This window comes from Parasteatoda tepidariorum, chromosome 11 (genome assembly GCF_982258835.1).
Source record: "Parasteatoda tepidariorum strain Cologne lab strain chromosome 11, Ptep-v5.0, whole genome shotgun sequence".
NCBI classification, from domain to species: Eukaryota; Metazoa; Arthropoda; class Arachnida; order Araneae; family Theridiidae; genus Parasteatoda; species Parasteatoda tepidariorum.
Window position 1 is genome coordinate 77,307,639 of NC_141765.1, and position 26,290 is coordinate 77,333,928.

The following is a 26,290-nucleotide window of genomic DNA, read 5'->3' on the forward strand; positions in this document are numbered from 1 at the left end:
AATTTTCAACTTAAAAACCTAAGAACTGGTAGAATTACTTTCTTCAAAAATGCTCTACCCTACTATAATAGAAGAGACACTTTTAATTTTTGACATTTTTTAAAAAACTTTTTTTAAGTTTTGTTTTTAAGACACTAGTATGATTTCATGAATTATTGTTTTTTTTTTCGTATGAGAAATTAATAAAATTGTATTTTATTTTCTCTATTTTTTCTCTATTTATGCAATATTTGGATACAAGAAAGAAAAGAAAAAAAAGGAGGGAGAAAACTGAAATTGATATTTAGACATTATTCTACTTCAGATCAATCACTTATGGACCAACCAATTTCTGATTTTTTTAAAATTTGTTGTGTACATTCACTACCCTACAATAATGGAAGAGACACTTTAAGTTTTTGATGTTTTTTTTTTTATTTCTCAAGAAATACTTAACAGATTATTTTAAAACTTTAAGAGATTGCAATTTTTCATGCTTAGCATTCAGATATGAAACTTTCAGAACTTTAGGGGATCGACACTAAATTACAAAAGAAAGCAAGTATTTTTGGACACCCTATGAAAGAAAATCAAGCAATAAGTTTGTAACTTCTATCAATTACTTAAGTTATTTTTGCATAAAATTTTGTAAACCTAATGTAAATGTTTATGGAGATAGGGACAATTTTATAAATTGTCTTACGTTTTTTTTTGTTTTTTTTTTTATATCTTTATAAATATACATTAGAATGAAACAAAATTTTTGGAGCAATTTAAAATTAATTACAATATTGATTTAAATTTTTTAAAAAATCGTTCAAAACTGTGCAAGATATGAGTCTTTTAAGTATTTATACTGCCAATGTGCAGAAAAAAATTTTAAAAAAAGTTCATAATTTTATAGTGAAGTAAGTATTTGGCAACTAATGAAAAAAGTTTGATTTGAATATATTAAAAATTTAAAGAGTTCCGAGCAATTATTTGAGTAGTTTTTGTACTTTTTAAATGAGCTCAAAACAGTCAGGGGTTTTCTACAAATTTTATTTACTTTTATACGACAAAATTTTATAACAAATGGTAATACTTTACAATAATTGTACGGTAACCAAAATTTAAAGGTATAAGAAAGGAAAAAACATAGTTTTATGGGGGATGATCCTCCAATAATTCCGGTCTCATTTTTAATAAATCTTGTTTAATAGTACAAAATGAAATTTTAGGAATTTTATTGTTTTGAGCTTTTTAAAAAATACAAAAACTACTTAGAAAATTGTTTCAAACTTTTTAGATTTTTAAGATATTCAAATCAAACTTTTTCATTATTTGCCAAATACAATTTATGCTCTACAAGAAAAAAAAATTTCTTGCCATGCACAATTTAAAAGATCTTATTTATATCTTAGACTATTTTTAGCAATTTTTTAAAAATTTTCAATCATAAATTTTGTAATTAATTTTAAATTGCCCTACAAATCTTGTTTAATACCATTAAATATTTTTTAAAGTTATAGCGAAAAAATTCAATTTTAAAAAAAATTTTACATTTACAAAATTTTATGCGGTTATTAAAAGTAACAACTTAAGTAATCGATACAAGTTACAAGCTTATTGTTTGATTTTCTGGCATTGGGGGTTCAAAAATACTTGTTTTCTTTTTTAATTTATTGTCGGTCACCCAAGCCTGTGAAAGCTTTATAATCTTATTGCTAAGTATGAAAAATCGCATGAACTAAACACCTCAAAAGTTAAAATTTTTATCCTTTAAGTATTTTTCGATAAATTTTTTTAAAAAAAAACATCAAAAACTTATTGTCTCTTCCATTATTGTATTTGGTAGTGTATGTTCACACCAAATTTCATCAAAATCAGAAATTGATTGGTCCATAAGTGATTGATCAAAAAATTAATAATTCATGAAATCATAATGTCTTAGTATCCCCTTAGCTTTTATCTTTAGTTACAAAATCGAATTAATTTTTATAATTTTGTATTAAAATGAGTTGAAATAAATAATAAAATTGTCAAAGCAATTTTGTTATAAAAAATGATTTTAAAGTTTGCTTTCTCTTTGTTAGGTGCCTGGCCTGTTTTAATTGATGACTTTGTTGAATGGGCCAGACCAATCTTACATTCTGGTCATAGCACACAAGTATGATATTTCCTGTGTACAGAACTATTATATGAAAATGGAAGAAAGGAAATGAAATCTTGTAATATAAGTTTTGTAAATAAGTACAACTTGTACATCCACTGTAAAGAATGAATTTCTATTTGTGAAGGTAAAAGAAAGTTATTACATGAATCTAATTTGTTTTATTAAAATAAATGATTTTAAATGCTTTAATTTTGATGGTTAAAGTAATTAGACATGAAACAAGGAGTGTTCCAATATGCATACCTGCTAACTTTTACTCTACCGGAATGATTTTGCCTATAAATTTGAAGCTATCTATCTACTATTAGAACTATCTTTTTTTTATTTTGCCATAGCTTAAAGACATCATTATATAAATACCTTATATATTTCTTTAATTTATTTACTTATGGTGATAGTCCATATAAGTTTGAATTAAACTCCTGAATTCAAAATGCAGAAAAACCATTAAATTTTGCTTAAAAAGATTAAAATAAAATTTTACAAAACATTCATAAAAGTTAGCAGCTATGCTGAATGCATGTCATAATGTAATTTAGAGCTTTTGATGTTATACATGTGATATGTTTTGATTTTTAATTTAATTAAAAAATGAAATGATTCTATTTTATCAATTTAAGAATGAATTTGTTATATAAATAACTTTCAAAATTGTTTGTTATTATTTTTTGTTGAATCAATTCTGATAGCAATTAATTCTATGAATGTTGTGTATAAAAATATACCTTTTTTTTATTTAAAATTGTAAGTTGAATAATACTATTATGAACAAAATAGAAACTATAAATGCTTGAATATGAAATTGACTTTTATAAAGTTAATAATGCTCGAAATATTTTTTATACTTACTCAATATGTTCAATATTTTTTTGTGATTTATTGGATGTACTACTCCAAGGTTTAATAAATCACTGCTTTGATTTTAGAGCAAACAGTGTGTTGTTGCTCTAAAGTAAATATATATATATCTTTAGTAGTTGAACTGCTTGTATTGAATTTTGTATTGAACTACACTTTGTAATGATTGAAATTTTTTTGCAAGATAAAATGCTCTTTTATTCATTAATTATGAAATGGACAGTCAAGATTGGACAAGTTTTAACATAAGTATTAAGATGAAACACAAGTATCTGGTTTTTTTATTGTGTTCTCATCTTTGGCATCCAATATTTACTATATTTTTCATTGTTGATCTTTTTGTTATTGATTAGCAAACATATTTTTATTTGTTAATCATTGCGATCTGTAGAAAAATTGTTATCTCTTAAGGATACTTCAAGAATTAATATTTTTATTCAGTTAAATAAATAAATTTGACTTCAGAACTCTTTTATGCTTAGGAAGCATTAAATAAGTTTTAGTGTAATGTCTCATATCCGGACGTCCCTTTTCCAGAAGGATCGATTTCCCGGACACTTTTTAGCAATCAAAATAAACAAACATATCTTCATCTTCCCCTTTAAAAAAAAAAAGGTCTTTTGACACTTTTTCTCTTCTAGCTTGCACTGAACCCCTGATTTATGCATTGAACCCATAAATCACAAAGGGGAAGAAGAGAAGATCTACCAAGACCATTGAGAAAAGAGGGAGATTTGTTTTCAAAAGACCGCAACTGCATCCCCTCCCCTCTCTTTTCCTATGCCGCTGGCTAGTAAAAGAGACATTTCCTGGAACCTTTTTATTGAAAGAAAAGGGTAAACGCTGCAAGCATTAACGTGGAGGGGGAGTCAAAATGGAACATTTCAATAGGTCTGAAAGGATACATGTCCCTGAGAAACATTCATTCTTCCCCTGACCATGTAATATTTAGGAGGCGGGGAAAAAAGGGGATAGCATTCTTTCTTTAGCAGATTCTTTCAGTCATACAAGAAAAAATAAAGAGAACCCCATCAGTGTGCCCCGCCTTTATGCTTGATTGATAGCCAATGATTGGAGAGAAAACAATAATTTGTCACTTCCCCACCCTCATCTTAAATGATCTCCTCTCTACACTTATTTTCTTTCACAAATAAGGAGGAAATGAATTTTTCTCCACCTACCCACCTTAATGAATGACAGGAATTTCCCTTTCTTCCTTGAATCATTCTAGTTAAAAATGGCGTATTATTATTTTCATAACTGTGAATTTTTTTTCGTTATCTATATTTTAAGCAATAATTTTTTTTCCTAATATTTCATATTTGATTGATTGGATAATCTAATACCAGAACATTATTCCCCTTAAAAATAATGTTTATTTATTTTTGCTTCTTAGATTTAGATCATTTTAAGCTTTGTTCCAGAATGAAATGAATTTCCCCTTCCTGCTTGAACCGTTCTAGTTCAAAATGGCGTATTAATATTTTCATAACTGTCAAATTTTTTTGTTTTCTATATTTTTAGCAATAATATTTTTTTTTCTAATACATATTTTATGTTTGATTGATTAGATATTCTAATACTAAAACATTATTCCCCTTAAAAATAATGTTTATTTATGTTTTGCTTCTTAGATTCAGATTGTTTATTTGATCATTTTAAGCTTTGTTTACCTTGGGGGTCAATTATACGGAAAAATCTATTATGCAAACTTCTGGAAGTCCCACCGATTCCAGATACGCGACTTTACACTGTATTTATAATAAAATGAGTTTCTTCTTTTTGGGAGTTACTTTCAAAACCATCTCAATAAATTTTTAGAATTTTTGTTATAACCATTTGTAGCAATGCCACAATTTTTTTCTATATTTTCTAAGTTAATATTAAATATTTTGAAATTTACTAAATAAACACTGAAAATAGGATTACTTTAAAACTTTTTATTATATTTGAAAAAAGCATAATATATAGAGCCACAATTCCAAAAGTTCATCTAAATCTAAAATGAATTTGTTATATAAATATGTTTATTAAAATATTTTCTGAAGGATAATGACTAAGTTAGAAAAGGAAAAAAACACATTTCTTCTTTAACCCACTGACGGTTCTGCATGTAAAAAGTCGCATTTTAACCTGCAGTCTTCTCTGCATAGCAAAACCGGTTTTCCCATGTTAACTGATAGGGGAACTGTGTGTAGGGGAGAAACATTCTCCCAATTTTGCCCATTTCCTTAACCGCCAGTGGGTTAAAAAACAAACAATTTTTCTTGCACTCATTGCCAAAGCATTGCCAGCTTTAAGCATTACCAAGTCTATGGCAACCTATTTTATAACTGCTAACTTCATACATAACACTTAAAAGCATGGTCATATATATATATACAGACGGACTTCTATTTAACGAACTTCCATTTTACGAATTTCTCTGTTTTGCGAATTTTTCCTTGGAACCAAGAGCATTTTGGAAATTTCTTCGTTAAATAACTTCTAAATAGCTAAGTGAATTTTCTATTTAACGAATTTTTTTTTAGATCTACTTTCCCCATTTCCCTAAATATTTGAGAAAATTATTAACTTGTTAACGCATTTTATGGCGGACTTGAACTGATTTTCTCATCCCCTTAACTTTTAGAGAAAGCAGTAAAATTCCTTTCCCTTTTTGTTTGCAATTCATACAGGAAATGCAACGGAAAGGGTCAAATTCCTTGAATAGGAAATGAGCAGAGAAGATAAAGGGGATGGGTCATCAAAGTGTGTGGTCCCTGGTCCCTTATTGACATGGCCTATTATCCCCACCCCCACTGTTCACTTCCTTTCTAGAAAAACTTCCAACATTCTCGTTGTTCACTCAGTAGAGCTCAGTTCTCTAAATCGCCTCCTGTTTTTTGATTGCTGATCAGAGTGCTGCTTGTAGCTTTTCTTGCGGCTGCAAAACGTCAAAGCAAAAGTGCCTGACCATTAAAGGAAAAAATTTAATTCTTCAAGAAGTGGATAGAGGTGTGAAAAAAAAAGATATTGCATCAAAATTTGGTATTCCTTCAAGCAGCTTATCAACGATAATAAGAAACCGTGATAAGATTGAAAACAATGATTTACCAAATCCTTGTTCAAAACGCTTGAAAACATGTGTCTATGAAGATGTGAATGAGGCAGTTTTGAAGTGGATACACGCAATGCGAGATAAAAACGTGCCGATCTCTGGACCTTTAATAACTGAGAAAGCAATGCAATTTGCAAAGGCATTGGGACACGATGAATTTCGAGGAAGTAGTGGATGGCTTGACAAGTTTAAAAGAAAACAAGGAATTGTAGGAAAAGTTATGTCTGGTGAAAGTAATGACGTCTGTGATAAGGACTATGAAAGTTGGATTGCAGAGACTCTTAATAAAATTTTAAAAGATTATAAGCCAGAAAACATTTTTAATGCTGATGAGACGGCTTTATTTTTTCAATGTTTGCCTCAAAAGACCCTAACATTTAAAAATGAAAAATGCTTTGGAGGAAAACGCAGCAAGGCAAGAATAACTATCATGCTAGGGGCAAATATGACTGGCAATCAAAAATTAAAACCCTTAATTATAGGAAAAAGCCAAACTCCAAGATGTTTTAAGGGCACAAAATCTTTGGAGATTGATTATGAATTCAACAAAAAATCATAGATGACAGCAGACATTTGTGAAAAATGGATTCAAAAATTGGACAAACTTATGATTGCAGAGCATCGCAAAATTGCTCTAATTTTCGGCAATTGTCCTGCCCATCCGAAGGAAATCAACAAAAAACTGAAAAACATTTCCGTTTTTTACTTGCCTCCAAACACTACATCGAAGCTACAACCAATGGATCAAGGGGTGATTCATTACTTTAAACTGCACTACCGCAAAAGAATTTTACGAAAAGTTATCACTGCGCTTAAAAATAAGCAATCAGTGCCAAAGATCAATTTGTGAGCAAGCATAACAGAAATTTCCAAAGCATGGAACTATGATGTTACAGATCGTACCATTCGTAACAGTTTTGCTAAAGCTGGATTCGAGAATTTGGAGAGTGAGGACGAGGATGATATTCCTTTAGAGGAACTTAAAAAAATTTGGGTACAGCTAAGAGAGAACCATGAAATTGATGATGTACGGATAAATGATTTTCTTTCTATTGATTCTGAAGCTGAAACCACCGAAACATGATCTGAATCAGATATTTTGAACTGTGTGAAAAATAAAAACAATACAGCTATAAATTGTGAGGAAGAAGATGAAGATGGAAATGATGAAGAAATTAGCAAACCTTCATATGATGAAATGTTAAAATCATTTGAAACAATTCGACGTGGATTGCAGTTTGAGGAGAATACGCCTGAAGGAAGTTTTGGTGCATTACAAAAATGCGAGACCTATTATGAGAAAAAACACTTTTTCAAACAAAATTAACAGACTTTATCAATAGCAATTAAAATTAAGAATGCATGTGAAAATGTATGTTTAAAATTACATTTATAATAAATGCAGCAATAATTTTAATATATAAAAATTTAGCATTTTTATTCAGGGGAAAATATGTGTAGCATGATAGTATAACACTGGATAATGTTTTGTTCTATTCTTACTTTCATTGCAGATTTCTTTTATGGGTAAGATTTATAAAATAAATGATAGATAATAATTTACAAGATAAAGGTGTATCAGTTGCAATTTTAATTATTTCTAGTATCCATGAATTTAAAACCTATTCTACGTTGTGTAAGTATTTCAAAAGATGATTTCCTATTTAACGAATTTTCCATATAACGAACTTTTTTTCGGGATTTAGTGACTTCGTTAAATATAGGTCCGACTGTATGTATATATATGAGACCATAAAAATTTTCTCAATGACCATAGAAGTTGGTTTGTATACTGTTTACACCATTCTAAATGGTTTTGCTTGGTGACTTATAAAATAAAAATAATTTATATTGTTATACTTAAATTGTTACAATCATTACAATAATAGTCAAATATAAGATAATATTCTGTACGTACATTATTCTGATTCACTTGAAGCTGTTCTGATATTACCAGATTGATCAGGAGTAAATTAATTAGTATATTCAAAGCCTAAGCTAGAGCTGCACAATGTGCGGCCCTTGAGAGCTTCTGAACACTTTTTTTTTTGAGAAATAAGACAAATTTTGAATTTCTCTTCACAAAATATTTAATGTATTATAATAGTTTAGTTTTAATTTTGGGTTTTGCTTAATCCCTATAAATTTTCTTAAATTGAAATATTTAGTTCAAATTTACATTACTCTTTGAAAAGGGTATGTATGTAGTTTTTTTTTACATATTTATTCTATCAGCAGTATAGTTATTTTTTGTTGAAGTTTATAATATCTCTTCTCCTCAAATATATATATAGATAAATCAATTATTATTAAAAAGCCAAAAAAAAAAAAAACCAGTAAATAAATAAGTTTTTTTTTATTGAATGAATTTTGATAATTAAAAGTATTTAATTACTAAGCTTACTGATGAAAATATTTATTGTTCAGAACACCAATCTTACGATGAAAATTATCATACTTGTCACCAACACGACTAAATATGTGTGCGGCCCTTCGTTAGTCAACCTACTCTGCAAGTGGCCCTACATTCAAAAAGTTTTCGCATCGTTATCCTAAGCTGTAATTAATTAATACCTGTTGTTTAAGTATCCATTATATAAATAGTAGTAATGTGCTTTAATAGTTTTTAGTTCAGCGAAGTACTAAAACTGAAATGGGCACAAATTAGCTTGTGTTAAACTACAAACTTTAATTAAACAAAATTCTCTTTCAAGAACATATGCCAATATATGCAATACATAAAACTATAATGATATAAAACATTTTTTTAGAGATAACTGTGGAAAAAATGTGTAAATATTTAAATTTAATAATTATTAAATATTTATGAGTGAAGAAATGAACTGTGATGAAACTTTCTATAATTTCTTCAAAAATATATGTTTATTTATTTTATCTGTAATTCATCAAAAGGATATAAATGTGAACTCGTAGGAGAATGTGAAGAATTGTAACAAAAAGTTCAGGAAATGATGCATATGCCAATAAGTGTGCCAAGATGGTTTTTATTTTTACCAACATACATTATTAAATTTAATAAACATACCTTTTTTTTTTGACGGATTCGGATTTCTGACCCCCAAAATATAGGGGGTAGCAGCAATAGTTTGGTCAGAAGAGCTTTCCAAAGTGTGGACCCCTTAATGTTAATTTTACCATTTACGTATTTATCTATATTTCAAGAACTTTTTAAGCGAATTGAAAATTTTTTGCACGCAATGATAAAATTTGTTGAAAATAAAATGATAAAATTTCTTGCAAAAATAACTTTTAGTAAATATTTATTATTTTATTTTAGAATGGTCGTGTTTTGGATTGTAAGGTATATAATTTTTTGCATTATTTTGAAGAATTTAATTTTACATGGCAAAATACAAAATTTCGGCAAAATCAGTTGAGTAGTTCCTGACAAATTGAATTTCAAAAAAGTCAGATGTGTAAAATTTGATTTCTCAGGAGCTTCAAATTCATTTAAATTTTGTATTTTGCTATGTAACACATACTTTAAAATGATGTAAAAAATTGTATACCTTAAAATTCTAAATTTTTTCGACTATTTAATGAAACTATAAATATTTATTACAATATATTTTTTGTGTCAAATTATCTTTGGATAAACGAATTTTATAACTGTGTGTAAAATTTTTTTTAATTCGCTTAAAACATTCGCTAGTTATGGCAAAAAAGTTACATTAATATTAAGGGGTCCAACAAATGTAGGAAGTTATTTAACAGAGCAAAGAAATCTGGTGAATGGCAGTCCTACAGAAACGCTCTAACTGCTTATAACAAGGCGATCAGAGCATCTAAACGTCGCTCATGGCAGACTTTCTGCGATGGCATTAATACTAATTCTGCCACCGCAAAGATTGCAAAAATTCTTACTAAAGACTTTAATTGCAGTTTAAATGCTATCCGTCTTGCAAACGGAAGATACAGTGAATCAGGAGAAGAGGCTCTTAGAGAATTACTAGAAGCACACTTCCCTGGATCTCATCCTGTGGAGAATGAAAATCTACATATTACTACCACAACTACTTGTAGTAGGGAATGACTGGGAGGCCGCCAAAATGGTGGTCTCCTATGAGAAGGTTGTATGGGCCATAAAGTCTTTTAAGCCCTACAAGTCACCAGGCATGGACAACATCATACCAATGATGCTTATCCAGGGGGTGAATACACTGGCCCCTATTCTATGTAGGATTCTTCGATCCTGCATAGCATTTGGGTATATACCTCTCTCTTGGAGGAATACCAGGGTGATTTTCATACCAAAACCAGGTAAGGAGAATTATTTTGAGGCTAAATCTTTCAGACCAATCAGCCTCACTTCCTGTCTGTTGAAAGCGATAGAAAAACTAATTGACAGACACCTCAGAGACACTGTGCTCATAGAAAGGCCACTGTCCTCCTCACAGCATGCCTATCAACCAGGCAAGTCTACCGACACCGCTCTGTATGAGCTCTCCTACCTGCTTGAGAAATCTATCACAGATAAGGAGATGGCTCTCGCGGTTTTCATTGATATTGAAGGTGCGTTTGATAAAGTCCCTGTTGAGACTATCATCAATGCACTTAGGAACAGAGGCATAAACTCAATAATTACCAGATGGATAGCGAATTTGCTTTCCTCTAGGTATGTTTGTTCCTCTCTATTGGATGCAAGCATGAAAGTGCATGCAACTGCCGGATGCCCCCAGGGAGGGGTTTTGTCCCCTATCCTATGGTGTATGGTAATGGACTCCCTGTTAGTTCGGTTAACTGCTCTTGGCATTCCCTGTATCGGGTACGCTGATGACGGTGTTATTGTTGTCAGAGGCAAACATGGAAAAACTGTCTCTGATATCATGAATAATGCACTCCTAGAAGTAGCTAGGTGGTGTTTTAAATCAGGCTTATCTGTCAATCCATCCAAGATAAGTTATGTAGCCTTTACACGGAAAAGGCAACTTGATCTAGGTAATGTATACTACCTGGACCATAAATTGGAACTCACAGAGAAAGTCAAGTTTCTCGGAGTTTATTTTGACTCCAAACTAAATTGGGGTCTTCAACTTGAATACTGCACCAACAGGGCCAGAAAAATTTTCTGGTCTTGTAGAAATGCTATTGGTAGAACATGGGGATTGTCCCCCAAAATAGTCTACTGGATATACTCAATGATTATTAGTCCTATCATCACTTATGGCGCAATCGTCTGGTGGTCAAGGACTAGATTGAGCTCTGCAAGGTCTAATCTTAACAGACTACAAAGAATGGTCTGTGTAGCCCTGTCAGGCTGTCTCAGGACCACTCCTACAGCTGCTCTAGAGAGCTTACTTGGGCTTCTTCCATTGAACTTACGCATTGAAGTTGAAGCTCAGACAGGCGTAAAGCGTCTTATGTACCTTGGCCTATGGAAAGAGAATTCCAAACACTTATCATGGGGACATCTTGTTTCACAAGTGAAGGATTTATCCTCTTTTATTATGCCTAGTGATTTTATGTCACTAAGATATGCTTTTCACAAGCCCTTCAAGATCCATTTTCCTACTAGAGATGAATGGTTCAATTCTCCTCGGTGGCTTAAAGGCAAATGCCTGATATGGTACACTGATGGGTCAAAGATTGATGCCAAATCAGGAGCAGGAATTTACTGCTCCAATGATGGTACCAAACTTCACTTTCCCCTGGGAAATTATGCCACCGTTTTTCAGGCTGAAGTCTATGCCATTATCTTGTGCTGCAAGTTATGCATAGACAAAGGATATCAAAATACGACTATCCGCATCTGTTCTGACAGTCAGGCTGCTCTCCTATCACTGTCAAGGTGTAAATTCACCTCTTTGTTAGTGTGGGAATGCTTCTCGGTCCTCTGTGACCTGTCCACTCATAACAAGGTATCCCTGCATTGGGTACCAGGTCATATGGGTATCGGTGGAAATGAGCTAGCTGATGAAGCAGCACGGGCTGGCTCTAATGCAATTTTCTGGGGCCCTGAACCTGCGCTGGGAATTTCTCCCTCCTCATTTAGGGCAACCATATTCAAGCTCTACGGCAAGATCGCCCATGAGCAGTGGCGCGCTGCTGACGGTCAAAGACAAGCTAAGGAGCTGAATCGAGACTGTCCTAGTGTACGTCAAAAGGAGCTCTTAAAGCTTAACAGAAACAGTATAAGGAAGATCATTGGTCTTCTTACTGGCCACTGTATCCTCAGAAGACACCTAAACATTATGGGAATAGAATCAAATTCTCTTTGTCGGGGATGTCATCTAGAAGAAGAGACATCACGACACATACTCTGTGATTGTGAGGTCTATTCTGCTCAAAGATTTGAGCATTTAGGACAGCATATTGTCAATGCCTGGGAACTGCAAGATGTTCCTGTAAGGTGCTTGCTGAATTTTATTTCAGCCATAGGGCTTTCATGCTAATCATGATTTTAGGGTCTGGGTACAATAGACCTCTGGTCGATGTGCCCTGCTCGTCAGAGCTGCCCAACCTTTAAGTCTAAGTCTAAGGGGTCCAACAGGGTGGCGACCTATCTTGAAAACGTAGAATCGTCAGGGAATTTTTTTCTTAAATTAAATTATTTTCAATTAAAGCAAAGCAATCAACTAATCTAAAATAAAACACCTTGTGTTCATTGCCGTAACTTCACCCCTCGGGGCCCTGGGGCAAAAATTTTTGGAGGCCCTTTCAAAAACTTTCAGTACTCCATCTCTAACCGTCATTTTAGATATTTATGTATTATGTTAGCGAATATGTTTATGAAAACAAGTTATTTGTTCGCATATAAATTGGATAAGAAAACATTGTAAGTTTTACACATGGCAAAATACAAAATTTCAGTGAAATTGATTAATCCTGAGAAATTAAATTTTAGAAAAGTCGTACTTATAAAACTCAATTTCTCAAGAACTAATCAACCAATTTCTCTCAAATTTTGTATTTTCCATGTGGAATTAGATACTTTAAAATTATACAAAAAAAAAAAACTATATGCCTTACGGTTCAAAAGTTTTCAGACTATTATTGTCCTGTAGTGGACTGATCGTTAAGACACGGATCCCAGCAGATCACCGAAGTCAAGCATCACTGGCTGCTGTCAGTGTGTGACCACTTGGATCAGTCTGCGTAGGGACCGAGGGTGTGCGGTATTGGTCATCGTTAAACTGTTCTACCTTAAAGTACTCGACTTCGCGTGCATGTCGCTAGGCTACCGAAGCGGGGGTGCCATCCCCTCTGCAGAGGATCAAACCTCAAGGGATGTTTCCCAGACCGTCGCCAATAGCCTATTGTGTAGCACTAGTGCGACGTAAATGATCATCCGAAATAACTCAAGTTTGAGTGCATAATATTAACTCAAATTTGAGTTAATTTCTATAATTTTTGATTGTCAATCTGTATCAATTGATTGAATCGTTTTAACACTAACCTGAGTGAATTTAACCATTGGTATCACTTGATTGGATCGTTTAAAGTCAAACATAGGGGAATTTCAGTCATTTTTTGATTGACCATTTGTATTACTTGATCGGATCATTTTAACTCAAACTTGAGTGATTTTCAATAATTTTTGATTGCCCATCTTTATCACTTGATTGGATCGTATTAACTCGAACTTCAGTGATTTTCAATCGTTTTTGATTGACCATCTCTATCATTCGGTTGGATAGTTTTAACTCGAACTTGAATTATTTTCAATCATCTTTAATAGACTATTAGCATCATTTGAGCGTATGATTTTGAATCTAATTTGAATGAATATCAATTATTTTTTATTCATAATTAGCATCCTTTGAGTGAATTTATTTGAATCATACTAGATTTATTTTCAATAATTTTTCATTCTTTTTACTTGAATGTTATTTAAATCACATTTGAGTTAAAGTTCGACCATTCATTGAATATTTTAATAAGTAATAAATAAGATTAAACGAAACATATTTTTAGCTTGTATAACAGGAATAATTTATCAGAATTTATTCCTTTTAAATTTTATGCATGGCATGTTCGGTCATTAATAAGTTTATTATTTATAATAATTTTAAAACTAAACTGTAACAGTTAAGAAGAAATTTGAAAGCTTAGTAATTCATCTGCATTTAACAATTAATATACTGAATATAATCGCAAGATAATGATTTTAAGAGTTTGAAAGCTTTGCGTCAGATTTAAGTACAGAAGTTTAGGGATTTTTAACTTTTTGTAATGAAATTACGGGTTTTTAACTTTTTGTCATTCTGAAGGGAGCTTCTTGCGAATCTGATCACTTTCTGAGAACTGGAATATAGGAAGAAACATATTTTTACAAATTGCATAAAATACAAGGAATCTATAAATAGCGTTATTTCACATGTGTTAAAAAATAAATGTTATCTTACATATACTAATTTATACACAATTTTATAATACTTACAAAAAAAAAAGAAAGTGCAGATGAATACTGTAATTAACACACATACAGGTAACAGGGCCGGGAACGTGTGTGTCATTACCCACAACCTCTGTTAATAATGGGTGTTTTTTGAAAAAATTTGGGTATATATATTCTAATACAGGGTAAATAATAGTTTAATGCCCCAATTTAAAATATTTTTCAAAGTATGCAATTTCGCAAGGTAAGCGAAGACTTCTGTGCATAACACTTTACACAGCAAATCGAGGACCATCAGCAGAAAATGTCGCATAGAATGCATTTTTATACAGTTACTCTGCTCCAAGTCATTCAAATTTTAAAACATTTAGTTCTGAGATGCTTATACTGCATGTTTTGAAATTTATTAAAATGTTACTGCAAAAATATATATATATATATATATATTTCGTGTTTAGATGTTGAAATTTTGACACCTTTTTGGTGCTAGAAATATGACAACTCGAATGAAAATTAATAACCATATGGCAAAATAGACTATATATTACAGCTTTTTAAAAAATGTATTTGGTTAAAATTTAAAATACTTCTCTTCAGCTCTCAAATAATTTATCCTTTTTAAATTTTTTTTCTTCATAATTTTACTAATGTTAGAGCACTGAACTCGGTCACGGATTGAAGCTCATTATTTTAAACATGATTACTAAGAAAAAAAATGAATATTTAACAATATGATCACTTAAAAAATGTTTACTTAAAAGATGATTACTTAAAAATTGATTACGAAAAAATGATTGCAAAATGATTACTAAGAAAAAATGATTGCTTAGGAAAAATGATTACAAAATACAAGAAGAAATTATTACAAAATACAATGCTTAGAAAAAATGATTACAAAATAATTGCTTTGAAAAAATGATTACAAAATACAAGAAGAAATTATTAAAATATTATTGCTTAAGAAATTATTACAAAATTATTGCTTTAAGAAAATGATTGATTCAAAAAATTTATTACAAAATGATTGTTTGAAGAATTATTACAATATGATTGCTTAGAAAATGATCTCAAAGTGATTGCTTTAAAAAAATTATTACAAAATGATTGCTTTGAAAAAATGATCACTTAGAAAATAATTTCGTAAAAAATGATTACTTAAAAAATGATTACGTGAAAATGTTTACGTAAAAAAATGATTTCTTAAAATAATCACAAAATGATTGCGTAGGAAAAGTGATTGCCAAATGATTACTTAGAAAAAATGATAACAAAATGATTACTGAAAAAAATGATTGCTTAGAACAATGATTGCAAAATACAAGAAGAAATTACGACAAAATACAATAACTCGAAAAAATAATTACAAAATGACAGCTTAGAAAAAGTTATTACAATATGATTGCCTAGAAAAATGATTTCAAAGTGATTGCTCCGAAAAAATTGTTACAAAATGATTACTTAGATAAAATGATTGCTTTGAAAAATTGATTATAAAATTACTGCTTTGATATAATGATTACAAAAAGATTGATTGCTTAGAAAAAATTACCACAAAAGATTGCTAAGAAAAAATGCTGATATATTTATATTTTTTAAATATAAAAACTTTTAAAAATGTGCACCTAAACATGAAAGGAAAAAAAAAAAATTAGAAACATTTTGAGAATTGAATCAAAATTTTCAGATAAAGGGTCTGCACAAAATAAAAAAGTGAAAACTATGAGAGACTTTTCAGTAAATTATCGGATTTTCAAGAACTGGAACTCAATCTTAATGTATTCAAAATTCAATTCTTAAACGCACTAATTAATGCAGACAATATTTTAATGATATAATAAATTGTGAAATAAGACACAAAACGTACTTTCTCTGAATTGAATAAACTTATTTTCGCGAATTTTAAATTTTGACTCTCATATTATGGAGTTTGTGAAGCCACAATTTGCTAAATATGGCCACGATTATTTAGGCAAGAGGGCAGTTCAAAGTTTGGTCCTTAATATATTAATTTAACTTTTTGCACATTTCGCTAAAGCAGGTGAAATTTTTAAGTGAATCAAAAGATTTTTGTACATAATTATAAAATTCGTTAATCTAAAGATAATTTCACTTAACAGTTTTTTGTAATTTTTTATTATTTTATCTAAAAACAGTCAAAACCTTTTTGAATTGTAATGTATAATAATAATGTAATGTATTCTTTTTGCACCATTTTAAAGTATGTAATTTTCAAATACAAAATTTGAATGAAGTACATCCTATTGTTTCTGAGCTAACAAATCATAAACTTGATTTCTCGAGAACTATTTCATTTAAATTTTGTAGTTGAAAATTACATACTTAACAATGTAATACTTTACAATTCAAATTCTCTTCACTGGATAAAATAAATTATAATAATAAACTTATAGAACAGAAATTTATAATTTTGTTTACAATTATAAAATTTGTTACTCCACAGATTTCATATAAAATAATTTTATAATTATTTTATTTAAAAACAGTTGAAACATTTATGAATTGTAATGTATAAAAATTTTTACACCATTTTAAAGTATGTAATATTGGGAATAAATTTTCCACATTGCGCCCCCCCCCCTGCCATTTTTCAAGGGTCAAAAAACCCAAATCTGTCGGATAATATTTTAAAAAAAATAATTTTATTCTGAGAAAGTATTTTTTTGAGTCTGATTTCATAACTTAAAATAACGCCAGCGTTATTTTTTAACATATAAAATCCTCGAAGTATTAAGATTGAGTTTTAGAAAATATGATTACATTAGATCAAAAGCTATTCTGAGCGTTCGCTTTCTATTTTGAGTTCAAGTAGGGGAGAGTCGGGTAGCCCCGCTCACTTAAGGAGTATTGCTTATATTTCTGTATAATACTGAGTAATAATCAACATTTTTGTATGTTTCTATTGTTTTATCATCTACAGTTGACTCGCGTTATAACGACCCCATCGGGACTGCCCCAATCTGGTCGTCATATCAAATGGTCGCTATATCAAATGAGCAAATTTCCTTTGAAAATCGGTCACATAATGGTTTTAAACGTCATAATGCATGCATATACTATTTGTGGTATACATGTTATAAACCAAAAAAGAATAAGATACATACATTAATAAAACATAATGACATTTTAACAATTGAATTACAACTGTTAACAATTAAGAATTTTATTTTAAAGTACAGATTAAAAAACATAGTATGACAAAAAAAAATCTAGTTTCTAATGAATTAGTTTTTTGATGTACATAATTTGCGGTATATATAACGAATTTTTTTTATGTACATAATCTGCAGTATTATAAAGAAGAGTAAACCGAGGAACATAAACGAGGCTTCATTAGACCAAGACATTAATTTTTTGATGTGCATTAATTTGTAGAAGTTACATGTTAACAGGACTTAACGGAGGTGTGCTTGTTCAAGGTCAACCATTCAACCCCAGTTTCCAATAGGAAGTTAGAAAAGAGCTGTGTTCAAATTCAGAGAGGGTCGTTATATTAAAAGTTGACCTTTTTTACGGTCGTTATAGCAAGAGTAAAATAACGTTATCTTTTATGGATGTGAATTGGGACTCCTTCACAGGGTCGTTATATCATGTTGGTCGTTCTATCACAGGGTCGTTATAACACGAGCCGACTGTAATTAAATAATGCAAAAAGAATAAACCAAAAAAAGAATAGTTAAACTTGAAAAAATAGAAATTTAAAAAAACATGTTTTTCAGCTCTTTTCAAAATGTGTCGGGTAGCCCCGCCCAGTTACAAAAATTGCGTTTTTTGGCTATTTTTTCAGGTGTAAATGAGAATGACCAATATATTGACAATAGATAAACCTCATTTATCATTTTTATCACAAAATTATTTTATTTATTACATATTTATATACTTTTAGTGAATTCTATCATTTAATAACAACAAATGTCATACTTTTTATCATTATTAATGTATATTAATATATTATAATATTAATATATATTTATCTTAAATATTTAACGAAAATAATTTAATTTAAGTAACATTAATTAATAACAATAGTTGTTTTTCAATATAAACTTATTTGGTTAATCTCTTCTTATAAACTTAATTTAAAATACTTCTTATAAAATTACAAATTCACTTTGTATTTTGATTGCATTCAAATGCTTCTGTAGATTGATTCGTTCACAAATAAGTGAAAATAAATAAGTAAGCAAATAGCTTATCATAATATTTATGATTTCTTGATATTAAATTTAATTTGGATATATCAATTACATTTTAAAAATATTTAATTTTTCATTTTTAAATATATAAATTTATGTTTCATATAATATTAAAACATATATTTGTTGTTAAAAATGCATATAACATTCAAATTTGAAGTAATAAAATAATAATCGTTGCAACCGTACATTTATCGACGAAATAAAATTGGGCGGTGATACCCGACATTCATGTGAGCGGGGCTACCCGAAATCCAATTTTTTTGTAAATTTGTAATTACTCGAACAATTTTTTACATACAAACTTCTTTCTTTGTGCAAATTAAACTTAAGACTACATACTTTAATGCTGTAAGTATAGAAAAAATTATTTTTTTAGTATTAAAATGAAGTTTAATCGAAACATTCAATCAATTTTTCTTAATTTCATGACTACTGTATTCAACATATTTTCAAAACTATTGTTTACTATGTTACAGCTGCATAAATACCTGAAACTTTGAAAATAATCTTTAATTAATGTAACAATTAATGTCCGATGGCCCATTGATTTGAAAAAGTATTCTACACATATGAAATTGACTGTGGGCGGGGCTACCCGGCTCTCCCCTATATATCAAGCTAAATCTTCTTGAACATGAAATAAACATAATACACACCGAGTCAAGATCGAATCTCATTCTGAAATCGGTTAAAGTTTTAAACGTTCAATTTGCAAGTGTATGCTCTTAATCATGTAATTGGTTCAAAAAAATATATCAATCAAGGAACTTCTCCTTTATTAGCCCTCCCAACCCGCTTTTCTGTAACAGAAGTTCCCACATAGAAGGGCAATTTAAAAGTTTCAAGCTTGTTTTATCTTCAGCACTTAGAGGAATATTATTTTTCGCTGGAAAAAAAAAAGCTAAAGTACAGGGGAGCAGTTTAGTAGTCCCCAAAATGTGTCAGAAAGGAAAAGTATGCCCGTTTGCGTGGAAAATCAATTTGCTACACACAAGCAGGGACGGATTTAAGCTTGGCGGGGCCCTAAGCTACTGAAAATGATGGGGCCCTTTTAAGTTCAATTCTATTTCCATACACCTAAAGTAAACTGTCGTATTTTTTATTGCTGAATATTAACATTATATTATTAAAAATTAGATAATATTGCTTGATTGTTAAATATATTGATTGTGATGGGACTATAATGTAGAGCCTTTCTATTATTACACATATTTTTTGAACGAGGAAAAAAACAAACTCATAAGCACAGAGTAAAGATTTGGCATGTTAGAAGAACCATTATATGTTTAACAGAGGTTTTTTTTTTCTGGAAATTCTGAATCTATGTTATTTGGAATTTTAAAAGATATTTTTTTTATTTATTTTTTTTTTTTTTGCGAATTTTTTTTTCTAAATTGTTTCTTTTTTAAACGTTACATTTCGCTTTGCTGCTCTATGACTTAGAATGAAGGAACATGAAATTATGAAGGAGTGTCAAAAATAAGCAAGGAGTTAGAAAGAACATAAGAAAATACAATTTGATTATTAGTTTTATTTTTTTTTACAACCGACTTAATTTGAGTTTACGACTACAAATGTTTAACTCCGTATAATATTGAATAATCACCTTATAATTTTGAACTCAATCCAGAAGACAGGAGAATTGGATCAGTCCCCAGAGGTATTGATTTGTTGTGAGAACTTAGAGGACTTTGTGACCACGGCAGATTTAACATGCACCAGTCACCATTTTATACATGGGTATTCTTCGGCCGGCTGGATTCGAAATCCCATTCTCACAAACACGAGTTCAACTCCCTGCCAACCAGGCTATCCCGGCCGCGAATTGACAAAACATACCGTAGATTGCAAAGGGTTGGCGAAAATTTCTATAGGCGTTAAAGGAGCGTTCTCGCAAATCGCCAAACAGCTGTGTGCTTATGTTTTTGTTTTGTTTTCGGTATCGCATAACATTCAACAAGTTAAATATGGGTGCGACATTTCAATTAAGCGGGTCTTCATTTGATTCTTCTGCATCAAATAAAATAAAAAGCGTATTTTTTTGTTATAGCGCCGACATAATCGTTTGCATCCGTTGACTAAATTGTGTTTATTAGCGTTTTTTAAAAGGTCGTAATAGAACTAAGATAGAAAAATTACACATTATTACATATTCTATAATTTCATAACTTTCATTAAATGTATTTCGAATAATGAAATTCTTTTCCTACTTATCCACTAATTAGAATTAATAATTTCACAATAACCTTTAATCCTTAATAATGAAATGATTATTATAATAAAGTTTGTTTACTTAAAATATTAAATTTTTTTTTATTGTTTATCAGAGACTTAGTTTCCGATTCTATATTCATTAATTAAACTTAATCGTTCTGCTCGATAACCATTTACAATTTTTTTTAAAATTTTATTTAATTTTCTGTTATTATGAAATTCTTTAAATATTTTTCGACGTGGAGATTATTTAGCAATAATGCGAAAAGCTGAAATTTATAAATGTATAATATTTATAAATGTTTAAGAGAATTTTTAGCAGCTATTTTGAACTAATTATTTTAATTGAAATGTTCATTATACGCAGTTTTATAATAATAATCGTAAAATTCATAGAACAATTGAGTATCACATTTTAAAATGCAAGTATAATTTAATAATTATTTCATTTTATAACTGCAAAACGGTAGATAAGTAACTTCATTATAAAGTTTTACATGATACGAGAATATTATACGATTGCTTTATAATGAAAGAACAACAATTTAAGTTTTAAACTTTTTGTGGAAAAGAAAAAAATTGAAAATTTCTCCTGTCATCGGTGTTAGCGATTAGAGAGTCTTTTATCGTACAAATATTAAGTCAGTATTGTTCCCTTTTAAATAAAAATGCATTTTGCTCCGAAAAAAAAATTACTTGAATTTTGTCGATAGAAATTCCCTAATTATAGCAGCAAAAAGTTTTAAATTTCTAATCAAACTTTCCCTCATTATAATTTTGTGTAAATAATAATTATTAATAATATAAATGACTATTGAAAGGAATTAATTGAGAATGTCCGATTTTAATGAATTAACTGTTTACGCAATCAGATTAATAATTTTTTTCATAATTTACAAGTGGAGAAAAAGTCTTTATAGTTTAAAAGTGAAGAGAAAAATATAGTTGAGATTAAATTTATAAAGTAAGCACAACCCGAAGGAGATCGAAGTAATGGCATTAAAATCGAAATTTCAAAAGAAAAAAATCACGTTTTAGTGTACAGTGAGCAGTAAACAAAAATCTAAAACTAACTTTTGATCTAATGATCAGATGTTTACGTTCTAGGACTCAATCTTAATGGATCGAGAGGGTGAATTCAAATATGCCGCTTAATTATAGCAGACAATATATTTTAAGTTCGGAAATCAGACACTAAAACGAGCCTATTTTGAGAAGAAAAAAAATTTGCTGCGTATTCGGATTTTCGATCCCCAGTATATAGGGGTTGCCGCAATCTGGAAACATTATCCCAATAGTTTGGTCAGAAAAGCAATGCAATGTTAAGACCCCTTAGTGTTAACTTTACTTTTTGCGCATTTCACCATATCTTGGGAACTTTCCAGTGAACTTTTAAGTGAATTGAAAATTTTTTGCACTCAATGTTTTAATGTTCATTTAATTTAGAATTTCCTTAATTCCCTACCACTATTGTAAGATATTTACTTTTCACCTAACTTGTAAAATTAAAAAGTTTAGAATTCTTTACAAAATCACTCAGGCGAAGTGATTGCGTTTTATTTAAACCTTATTTAGAAGGTATTTTTCTAAAAGTATTTCATTTAAAGTTTTTACCTAATTTTTGTTTCTTATTTATCTATAGTTATTGAAAGTTAAGTTGATATATTTTAAGTTGAAATGAATGTCGCCTTGCTTTGCATAGTTCAAAAATTATTTCAAAAGAAACATAACTTAACATTAAACACTCAGGACTTACAATTATAAATCAAACAATCACTACATTTATTTATTAAAAAACACTCTTATGAACTGATAATAAATTGATCTAAGTCCTAATTGTGAGTTCTATAATATATAATTTATTTAAACTCAGTATATACATCTGTTGTTGCCAATGGCTCAATTTTAAAATATAGTTTTTCTTTTACAAATTTTCGGATATTTTCATATGAAGGATAGTATTGAGTTTGAGAATTAAAAATTTTTGTTTAAAAAAGTTGTTAAAAATTATAATTATTATTAATACTTGACAACAGGAAGTTTTTAATAAAGGTTGAAAATTTGTTTAATTATGTTATTTTTTAATTCTGTTATTTTTTTAATTATGCTTTTAATTACCTAATTCATATAACAGTATTTAGGAATCTATAAATTTATGCTACGTATGATCGTTGCAGAATAACCTGTACACAATAAATGTAAATAAAATATATTTTTAAAATTGTGCATTTTCTATTAATTGCATTCATTATTCTTATACTGAAAGAGTATCAAGGTATCTATGACCTCCATAATAAAGGAAGTATTTACGGACTTTTATATATATTAAGGAATTGAATAAATTTTTCACGAAGTTTAAGATCTCATCCTATTAAAAAAAAAGTTATTTAATAAATATTTTTTAATAATAAATGCTTCTAGTAATAAAACAAACACGATATAGATCATTGAAGAAAAATCCCTTCATTTGTAAATTTTTCCCTTCTTGAAATTATTTCGCATATTTCTTTTCTCACTATAGCGAATTTCCGATTACTTTAAAATTTTAAAAATATCGATTTTTTCATTTGCAAGAAATTTTTACTTTAAAGCGTGATAACATTTTTGAATACTCCAATTTTTTTTTCTAATAAATAATATGTCTTTCTTAATTTCTAAAAAAAATGTTCATAAAAAGTTTACATTATTCTTTTATCAAGATTGATTTAACAGAGAAAATCACTAAATTTAAAACAGGTTATGTTTTCTTACAATAAAAGTTAAATAGAATTAATTCTTCAAAATAGCGTTCCAATAAAACATGGTATTAAATGTTACGTTATTTTTTGTGATTGGTTCATTAATAAATTTTTTTTATTTCTTCACAAACACAATTCTTGTAAAAAAAAATTTAAAAATTAAATCTGTTGTATTAAAAAACTAGATCGTTTCATAAAATATAAATTATTGCGCTTAATAAAATATAAATACAGTTAATTTGTAACGTGATCGTAAGAATAAAAAGGTTATTTTCTTTTTTAATTCTCTACTAAAATGAATTAATGAGTTATTTTTATTCATCATGGCTAGTCGAGGAGGAGAAAAAAAATATCGAATTTCACTGTTTAGGTTAATGTAATTTCGTTCTCCCACCACATTTACGCGTAATCCATCGCCAATTCCACGTGCAATCGCCTAGTTTATAATCTACGGTATGTTTTGTCAATTCGCGTCCGGATTTTTGAAACACTTTCTAGTTTTACTATTTAATCAAATTGGTTTCGATGTCTTTCATCTCGCCTGTCTCATTAGTGATTCAGCATATTTCGATATCATTTTTGATTCGTTCTTACTTAATATTAATTTGTTGGCGACAATTAATTTGTATAACTTTTTTACTACATTTTTGCGAGGAGTTTAAAAATATAATATCGAGGGCATTAACTGAAGTTAAATTGGCTTTTTTTGTATGCCTCTTTTACTTACATCATCCACACACCCACACGCGACCGACTGCTTCTTAGAAACAGATATTAAATAGTCTCTTGATCAAATGATGGGACAAAATTTGCCTTTTAAACAAATCAAAAAACTTTTCTACTTTTTAAAATTGTTTATTTTTAAATAATTTATTAATACTCAAATTGTTTAAAAGATATGTTTCTTTTCATTGACAACACAGTTTTATATTTAATCTAGCCATTTATTTATATTCTTTAAACTTATTTTTTATTTATTTTTATTTTATTAAATTAAATACACAGATTTAAAATAAAAACAAATCTGCCAAAATTTTATAAATAGTTTCAATTTGCAATTCTAAAAAGTTATTTCAACTTTGCTTTAAAAATTTGAAATCCTTATAAATTAAAAAATTTAGGTGCCTTATTAACTGTAAACACATAATAACAACAAAAACCAGGGAGTTAAAAATAGAAACAAGTATGATCAATAAACAATAAAAGCATAAGCTAACTAAATAAATGAATTTTGTGTACGAAATATCATATTTTACAAATTAAACATGATTCATATTTCGGGGATACATGGAAAATTTGGTCAGACAGGAGGTTTGAACAATATTTTTTACATATATATTAAAACATTTGTTTAGCTGATGATCACTTGATTTCAATGCTCTATCAAGTAATACCACATGTTGCTTCTGTCTATTAGCAGTAAGTAAAATTAAAGTAAAATCACATCTGTTATCTCAATTTCATCCAAAATAAACCAAATCAAGAATTTTGGCAGATGGGCCTGTCAAAGAGGGAATTGAATGGTGGCCCACCATTTAAATAAATAAAGAAAGAAGTTCACGGATTCATATACGATTAATTTGGAAAATAACAGATTAAAATCAATTACAATAATTAAGTAAATTAAACAATTAGGCTAGTTAAAACATTTAGGATAATTAAAAGGAAAAAAAGCTTTTGTAATAAATTGGAAAACATATATTTTGCAAAAAAGAAAAGTTAAAATTAAACGAGAAGCTCTTTAACGACAATGAGACACAACGGAAATTTCGAAACAGAGTGACCCTAAACAAGATTCTCCCACAGCCCTAGAAATTTTTTGCCCAGAAATCAGACAAAAGGGTGTTTCTGTGGACAAAAGAGCCCACAGCAATTTAAAGAAGCTGAAAACATTTCCCACAGTGTAAATTGAGGCGGCTATTTGACTACTCCATAGAGTACCGCTTTTTAGGATCCATGGACTACTCCCATCACTGGTAGCTACGAAAGCTACAGGATATTTTCATCAGTCAAAAGACCCTTTTATTGCTCTTTTAGTTATTGTTTGTTTGTTTTGTTCATTTACGTCGCACTAAAGCTGCACAATGGGCTATTGGCGACGGTCTGGGAAACATCCCTGAGGATGATCCGAAGACATGCCATCACAATTTTGATCCTCTGCGGAGGGGATGGCACCCCCGCTTCGGTAGCCCGACAACCTGCGAGCGAAGTCGAGCACTTTACGATAGAACAGTTTAACGAGGACCAATACCGCACACCCTCGGTCCCTACGCAGACTGATCCAAGTGGTCACCCACCCGCACACTGACCGCAGCCAGTGATGCTTGACTTCGGTGATCTGCTGGGAACCGTGTCTTAACGATCAGTCCACTGCGGGACCTCTTTTGGTTAAAAAAGTGAAGAGTAACAATTATTTTATGCTTGTAAACACTTCTATTAGATTTTGAAAAGCGTTCGCCAATGCAAAAAAGAAAAAAAAATGTATTTTAGGCTTCAGAGGGCTCCAGCTCCGAATAAAACTTTAAAAAAGAAGGAAAAAGTTGGATCTGGGGGCCCTTGCCATCTCGGGGCCCCAAGCTACAGCTTATTTAGCTTATACGTAAATCCGGCCCTGCACACAAGGCTTCTTCCCTGCTCTAGTTTCGTATTTCAGATCTCAGCTATTTGCAA

General features: G+C 29.7%; 1 protein-coding gene across 1 annotated transcript in view; it reads left to right on the forward strand.

Annotated features, from left to right (window-relative positions):
- The window catches only part of SCCRO (defective in cullin neddylation 1 domain containing SCCRO), a 68,225-nt gene extending 64,769 nt beyond the window's left edge, over positions 1-3,456 (forward strand). The window contains exon 7 of the mRNA XM_016072130.4: positions 2,055-3,456. Within this exon, the coding sequence (XP_015927616.1) occupies positions 2,055-2,134 (80 nt within the window). The 3' untranslated portion in view covers positions 2,135-3,456. The remainder of the gene's footprint in view (positions 1-2,054) is intronic.
- Positions 3,457-26,290: the final 22,834 nt, after the last annotated feature.